This window comes from Lytechinus pictus, chromosome 1, assembly GCF_037042905.1.
Source record: "Lytechinus pictus isolate F3 Inbred chromosome 1, Lp3.0, whole genome shotgun sequence".
In the NCBI taxonomy this organism is placed as follows: Eukaryota; Metazoa; Echinodermata; class Echinoidea; order Temnopleuroida; family Toxopneustidae; genus Lytechinus; species Lytechinus pictus.
Genome location: NC_087245.1, coordinates 27,286,218 through 27,294,525, shown reverse-complemented (window position 1 = coordinate 27,294,525; position 8,308 = coordinate 27,286,218). Strand labels below are relative to the sequence as shown.

Here is an 8,308-nt window from a genome sequence, read left to right as displayed (position 1 = left end):
TAGAAGACAACTTACACAGATATTTTATTAATCTTTAAAATCCAAAATCCATCAACAAATTACTTTTTCAAACAGCTCTACACTACAATGAATAAAATAAGTTTTACCTATACCTACAATAATGATCAATTGTTACTCTTAGGGAATGTATGAACTGACACGGTCTACCGGTATACAAAATCAGACAATGCAAGAGTGTGGAGAAAATAAATTAGAAACATGCCACATTATCTATCCAGCAATGAAACTAATTACATCAAAAATATATACTAAAAGAAAGAGAAAAAACAGATAAATTTGTATAGATGTTTGAGATGGAACTTAGTTCTTTAAAATCCACAGGAATACATGCATCAAAATTATTAAGCAAACAGGACAAAATACACATTTTTTGCTGAAATTGCTATCGGTCTCCACCATGATTAGAATCGATAGGAGGAAGAAAATGTAGAAGTTACACGGCAATTGGCAGAGAATTTATTTTTTGTAAGATCCCTCGGAAATTCTGGGCGTTTGAAGATGGGACATTAGGTGACTGGCTGATAAAACAATTTGTGACCTTTCTGAGGACTTTCTCCTCGACCATCGATGGGTTAACCCATCATGGCCTATTTTCACACATGATTCAGAATTAAGGTGGAGTATCCTGTCCCTCAGCACATGCATTCCCCCTGCTTTCAACAGTTCTTGCAATCCATCCCTCTCCATACAGCTATGAGATCCATTTAAATGTGGGAGAGTCCATTCTAACTGCGGGTGTATTTTCCCCAGATGTGAAGCATGAAAACTGAAGCAATAAAGATGAGGCTCATGACAAGAACAGGCACCGGTCCACTAGAAGAATAAACATAGTGGGGAAATAAGAATAACAAATAATATGTCAGAGCACTTCACAGAACACAATAAGAGGTGTTTACAGCACTGCAGATTGCGAATGAAATCACATTTGCCATTATCCAGACTTGCCTTGTGGGAGCTTTGATGGGTATGTGAACTGGCAATTTACATGTACATCAAATTAGAAAAAAAATGTGACCTAATCTAAAAAAAGAGGGCAAGATAATTGAGACATACACCTGTAATATACATGCAAGCTGGTGTTCCTAACAAATAGTGATAAAGATATCAATGACTGTTTTTCATAATGACCACAAAGTATAAATTCACTGACTCATATGTCAATATCAGCTTGTAATAGCACCAACGATTACCCCTAAGATAGCATGAATAATCTGCCTTCCTGTTAGTAAGCTGGAAAAGCTGAAACAAATTTACTTTGCCGGTACATAAAAAATAGACCAGCTTACAGGATATTTCCAAATTATGGATATTTCTTTTTTGATGAGAATTGGTGATATGGTATTGTCATTATATCTGTTCAAGGTAGTTCGGCAGTATATTAAAAATCGAGTATTTTAGATGACATGATTTGCCTAAGTATTGCATGACTTCTTACCAATGAAATTGAATTATGAATAAAAATTAAGTATTTTTGCCAAAGAAACTATTTCATCATTTAGAATTAGAGTCCGTGCTAGTCCACAGGAGTAGGTAAACATGAAATAAATGTGTTCAACTTACACTTTAAGTCCTGGGGAATCTTCTGTGTAAAATCTCCACATTCCTCCGCTGTTGCCTGCTGGAGTGCGCCCCCTTGTGGTGGCACCACCAGTTTTCCTGTAGGGCACCAAAATGATATCAATCACTAGTTTATTATGTACAGGTTAACTTGCCCCAGTCTAATCTTTTGGGACAACAGAAGTCCGTTTGGATGTTGTTTGAAGGTTTGCATGGTGGCATGTACAATCGCTGATGTGGTTCAGGTAGACGGACAGTCAACCTGCCCGAAACGATGAGTCTCTCTACTGCTTCTACTCATTATCTCTACTTGCCGACTCAAGCCAGCAACTCCTCATCCATCCTACTACTCAAGCTGTTTCTTCAATTCATCAATCTCTTCTGGTTTACAGTCCTTTTCAGGACTACTTTCAAGAAAAGAATACTCTACTCTCAAATCTCCACTTTCTCGCCTATCCAATTCCTTTTCTTCTTCTTTCCACTGTTTCTATAACACTCCACATGGTGTACCGTAAACCACATCAGCGATAAGAAGTCCGTTTGACTAGGAGACATTTGTTATGAAGAGGTACATGTATAAGCATCCTTCATCTTGGATTTGATAATTTTTAAATCGTCTTTTCGCTAAGCTAGCCAATGCCTTTAAACACTTTACAAAACTTGAACAGAAAGTAACAAAATTCTACAGTTAGTACACTGACCTTTGCCTGACCTGTGACCCTCCACTTGACCTAGGAGACACTGATTTTGATGGAGCACGTCCTCCTCCTCCTACAGATGTTGCGCTTGGTGATGAAGTAGGCTGTACAAAATCATAAAGAAGTTAATAATGATATCAGATCCCAAACCTTTTTTTTAATTAGAAACAAGTATAAGAAAGTTGGATTTAAGTTTTGGGGCTAAGGCATATGGCAAATTATTGAAGAAGAAAGAGAAAAGAAGCGACAAAAATTCCTAACTTGTCAAAAAATGTCCAACATTTACATTGCCCACCATATTTTATCTAGTTATCTAGTTAAAATAAAGCAATTTTTAAATATTTAATTCCATTTAAATGTATACCTGTTGTATTTGCATTTACATTTCATACGTATGTCTATAGATGGTGTATGCTTATGTCTCCGTCTCTACTTGCAAACTTTGTCTTAGTACTCTTTTCCCTCTCTGCCCTTAGCCAATTGTTTAGAAACTCTGCTTCCTCCTCTTTGTTCAATGGTCAATTATTTCCGGCCTTTTTAGGGGTATCACTAATGCTTAATTCAGGTACCCCCTTTAGGGATTGCTTTGTACTTGGAATCTGGATGTGCACCATTGCACTTATTTTGTTATTAGCTAGGGAGAGTGCCCAGTGACTCATGACACTAGTATCAACAGCGTATTCATGAGACCGTATGTTGTTAGAGAAGGATGCCTGCAGAGGTTTGAATCTGAAGTGTAGGACTAGAAGACTTCTGCAAGGACTTCCCTTCCATTGAGTATAATGTTTATGTTCATTATACAGTAGCTGAAGATGCTGAAGAAAATTATGAATTAGTGTTCTGACCGTAGCTGTTTTGTTTTTTGGCAACACCGAATTAAAGAAAACAAGAAACCTGAGCAGCCCTCGTGTCTGTGTTGTTTTGTGGTTGTAGGCGCGAACCTTTTCATTATTAAAAATACAAGCACATGTACAAGTTATGTCATGTGAAAATTCAATTTCCTTTTTTGAACACTCAACAGTAATGAAAGGCCTTCCTATTCTTATATACAAATTAAATGATATTACCACACTCACATGAAAAATAATGAAAATGTACGTTGAGAATGAGGGTAGAAATGGAATTTCAAAGAACATTTTCATCTTATCTAGTGACTATTGTTTCGCCCAGCGAAAAGATTGCTTAAAGTTTAATACCAATATTGGAAACATTTAATCACTTATTTGAATTTATTTCCCATCATTGATTTAGGATACCGTATAAGATTAAACATGTTTATTTGCTATGCAAATTAAGTACGCTAAGCGCAGTTCTCTGTGCATTGGTACAACGTTGACGTATCGCACTCAATTTTGAAAGGTTTAGGATTCGGATGCTTGTGTCAGCCTTCGCAATTTGGGGGAAATTTTGAGTTGTTAACATTCCAATGAAAGTTTACTTTCATTGTTTTATGTTAAGAAAAGTATTTGATAATTGCTTTACATTTATAGATGCAAAATGTATATTTCGTTGCTGGCAAAAGGAATTATCATTAACCCGTAGTCATCAGTTGTTACTGTTTATAAATAGAATTATAAACAAATGCAGATAAACTTTGCCTTTGTTATAATTAAATTGAATCATGTATATATGCGAGATAAGCAAAATTATTTAAATCAGTGTGTGCAAAGCTAAACATCAAACTGATAAAGTCAAAGAAAGTTATGACTAATTTCAACTAAAAGGAGTGACAGATATATGATCTCTCCTTATTATTTGATCAGTTCACACAGACTGCGAATTATAATCATAATTTTGATAACAATTCAATTTTTTTTATTTTGATAATACTGTTTTAAAGGACAATAGAAATGATTGTTCATGTATGAGAACGATGAAATAATTACACGTGAAACAAGATGCAGTTTGATTTTTAAAAATGTATTTATTGATATGCAGTAGGCCTAAACTGAACCATGAATTAATTTATGTGAACAAAGACTTATTATTGTTTTCTATTTTGTTCAAACAGATCTTGATATCATTCAATTCCCTGGTATTTATGTATAAATTTCATGCTAAAATCTTGACTCCGTAACGTTGGGGAAGTACAATAAGATTAAGAAACAAGATGGCGGCGTAAACATCGGGCAAGTCTCTTCCGTCTTTTCACAATATTTTTCTCATTTTTTTTATGAATTCTTGTTTCAAAATAACAACGAGAGCGTAGTAATGTCAGAAATGAAGTTTTATCCCATGCCATGACTAGGCACGGCCGTAGTCACTAGATGGCGCTGTCGCGGAAGTGCTCAAAATTTGTACGCAAGCTTCGTTCGCATGTCAATCATTGCAATCGCATAGCGATGCGATATCGTCAAAATTAAGCCCCTGTTATCGCGGATGAACATGATATTTTCTCTTTGTGCTTGTCCTCCCGTGCGATGAAAAATATGTCATCATATTGCACAGGACTTTCGCGAGCTACCGATGTCATTTTCGTGCCCCAAATTCCATGAAATCTTCCGAAAATAAACATGAAAGTGTCGGTAAGTCGAAAATGTCTTGAGTTGCTTTCAATTCTTACCTTATTTAGTTGTATTTCTTGTAAAATGGGTCTCGAAGGGTTCCGGATTTTCCGTTGATTGTGAAACTTGAGTTGATTTCCTTTCTGTGTATTGCAGTGAAATTGCAGCGCGGGGAATCGCAAGGGCTGGGGAAGCCCTTCTCAGTGAGGTTTGCAAGCTGAGCTGCCCTTGAATTTGGTCGAATTTCGAGCCATTTTAATCGCGCGCGGGATGATTAATTTACATCATAATAGAGATTAAGATTACGTCACGTACGTGCGTACCTGTGATACACACAGAAATGAAATTGAACTTGAATCACACGGAATCACAGTCAAGAAATGCTTTGTTTTCTTCGTTTGCTGAATGATTTCCTGAATTTAAAATCATGAATAAACACCAGAGTAATGACATGAATAAGATAATCATGGTCATATTTGAGAAATAACTAAATATTTTCTGAAAACGAGTGAAGATGATGGGGCAGTGATGTGCATGCACTGGAAAATGAACATTCACTGTCAGTGTCAGTGCCGTGGTGTCAGTGTTTTACTGCCAATACTGGCTTTACTTTTGCACTGGTTTTTCTTTTGCCAACTAGATTAAAAACTCATTTATTGATATGTTTATTGCAATTTTTGAATAAATGGTAATACAAAGTGGGAAAAAAAAGATAAATGAAGATAAAAATACTTTTGACTAAAAACTTGTCATGCCATCACCCCCCCCCCCCAAAAAAAAATACCCACTATCTTGAATGACTCAGGTAATTTAATTTGTATTGAAAAAAATAAACAATTGTATTTATGCATTTTATATTTCTGATTCTTTCTGCCAGAATACCAGATGCCATCATGAATAACCTCACCACCAGGTTGAACTCCTAAACATCTTGATGATGACTATCTCCCGAGATATATCTTGCCTTCTTGAGATTGGAAGTTTCAAGTTCAAGTCAGAGCGACCTAAGGCCCTACTACCAAGAAGAATCCAGATTTACATAAAAACAAATCCCACGAAAGATACAAACTGATTTTACTATTAATGTGTAGTGTGTGTGTGAGACACTGTGTTTGTGTTTATTTTGATGAGGATCTCCTGTCTCTTTTTATTATTTAATTGACTGAATGAATGATCAATACCTAAAAGTGAGAACTGATTTTTGAGGAGAGTAGATAAGTGTATGGTTTTGAGTGAATTTGAGTAACTTTTGTTTTTATTACCGGTATTTTTTTCATCATTATCATTATTTTGCCTTTTATTACATATTTTCAGTTTATTTAACATTAAGTTTAAGTAACCAAATTTGATCAAAGTGTTCAATTTTTGGGATAGAATTTTATAATTTCATTTATCAGGTAATAAAACTGAGTTTGGTAAATCTAAAAAAGGACACTAAAAATATGAACACTTGGAGATGCTCACTAAGATGAGGAAAAAACATGAAAGGAACTGGAACTTAAGTGGATGTTATAGCATGCCTTTCGAAGATCTCCAAGCACCTGGAATCATAGGCGGTGGAAGTGGGGGGGGGGGGCGTATCCCACTAAATTTTAGGTGGGGAGGGGACGACCCCCCCCCCTCAATTTTTTGTTGATAACCTTTTTTTTTTTTTTTTTTTGGCTTGTCAATTTTCACTTTTGTTTCCTGTGTCCCCCCCCCCCTAAGATTTTTGGTCACTATTTTTTTTTTTTTTTTGTCAAAAAGTTTTGGCGGTTCCCCCCTAAAATTTTTGGCTTCCGCCGCCAATGCCAGGAATGATGATGTTCAACTGAGAGTCGCTGAAGTGGAACTTGTTGCAGAGAATGATTATTCCAGGACAAGTTAGATGATATTACCCAGCCCATACATCACAACAATGGAAGGGAGACAATATACCCCTGTACTACGTGAAGTATCATATTATCTTCAGGTTGGTTTGGAAAGTAATAATAGTCCTCTAGTCAATATTAACGTCTGTCCAACATAATGGTACTATCGAGCAATTTGGGGGTTCAATCACAAACAGCAAAAGTTTAGTAAATTGACACTAGTAAGATAATTAAACAAATATAATACAGCCAAACTGTCTGACCCCTTACTTGACTACTGACTTAACTACTTATTAAAAAATGACAAGTGATGCTTAGGCCCTTTGTAACCATTGTATTGGGCAGACTTTGAAGCAGATGACTAGAATTCATACTTTCATGAAGATCAAAAGAATTATTACAATTTAGCAAATATGAAATTAGAACACTGTCATGGTTATAAAAAATAATGAATTTCTATCAAGTAAAATGACAATACAATGTAAGAAATAATTGCAATCAAGTAATTTCATTTGCAAAAGATATTTTCCATAATTTAATAACCAAATTTCTCAAGATAATATTCTTCTGCACAGAAGTGTATGACACGCTCAGTGTAAATCATGCTGTTTATAAATCTCTAGGAAACCTTTTTTTTCAAAATGAAAATACATGTAAACTTAATGAAAACCAGGGGTGGATCCGGGATTTATCCTGGGGGGGGGGCACATTTTCATGATGAAAATTTGTCAAGCAAAAAAAGGGCCTTGCTTTCCGGGGGGGGGCATACTTTGGTGAAAATGGCATATTTTCATTACAAATCTCGACTGAGGCTCTCTAAGGGGGGGGGGGTGAGCCAGATGTGCCCTCCCCCAGATCCACCAGTGATAAAAATCAACATTTGTGAAAGATGGCATACGTACCTTATACTGAATTGGTAAATTCAATGCATATGTCTACAAAATGAAACTGACATGTTTGAATAAATTGCTTATTTTTGTTTCTAGAAAGAATTCATTAATAACAGCTTAGAGTTATTGAGTAAACATCAGGCAAACATAACATTCTGATATGCAATAACTAAATCTGTTTTAAATATGCTTTGTTTATGTCAAAGGCTTTATCGAAATAAGATTATGCTATAATTTATAAATTACTGCATTTTGGAGCCCATTAAAATTCAAAATGAATCATATAGGGTAGTGCCACACCTTATTCACTAAAATAAAGGAAGGGTGCAGCTGAAAAATCTCATCAGCAGGGGCAATAATTTTCACCGCCATTTCAATAGTACTATTAGAAATCCTGAAAACACATAATTAAAATAAAATTAACTTTCTCTCAGGAAGTGCCCCTGTATACTATTACAGCCCTTGACCAGTATATTCTCTCAAGAGGTTCAATAATTCCTTCTCTTCCCTTAATTGTAGAGTCGGTTCGGGTGCGAATGTGTCTGAAAAAAATGATAAGCCAAAAAAAAAGATCATTAGTAAAAATTGTAGAGTGAACAGAACATATCATTAAAAAAAAATGACAAGCAAAAACAAAGATTGATCTGGCATTGGAAAATAAAAGGAAATTAATGAACACCGCCCCCCCCCCGCTTCAACATTTTTTGTTGTTTGCTTCTCCTGCTTACAACTTTATAACTTTACCTGATACACCATATATATGGACCTTTCAAAACTTTTGGCTCCAT

The 8,308-nt window shown here is 35.4% G+C and overlaps 1 protein-coding gene and 1 long non-coding RNA gene across 2 annotated transcripts; one reads left to right on the top strand and one right to left on the bottom strand.

Annotated features, from left to right (window-relative positions):
• Positions 1–2,574, bottom strand: LOC129260277 (protein transport protein Sec61 subunit beta-like). Its single transcript, XM_064104026.1, has 4 exons — positions 2,563–2,574; positions 2,280–2,380; positions 1,582–1,677; positions 1–834 (listed from the first exon to the last, which is right to left on the bottom strand). Exons 1-4 carry the CDS (start codon positions 2,572–2,574, stop codon positions 747–749), a joined length of 297 nt encoding a protein of 98 aa, XP_063960096.1. The 3' UTR covers positions 1–746.
• A 2,145-nt stretch (positions 2,575–4,719) lies between these two features.
• LOC135154174 (uncharacterized) lies at positions 4,720–6,608 on the top strand. Its single transcript, XR_010293574.1, has 3 exons — positions 4,720–4,801; positions 5,658–5,693; positions 6,527–6,608. It is a non-coding gene; the product is annotated as an uncharacterized LOC135154174 (long non-coding RNA).
• The last annotated feature ends 1,700 nt before the right edge of the window (positions 6,609–8,308 follow it).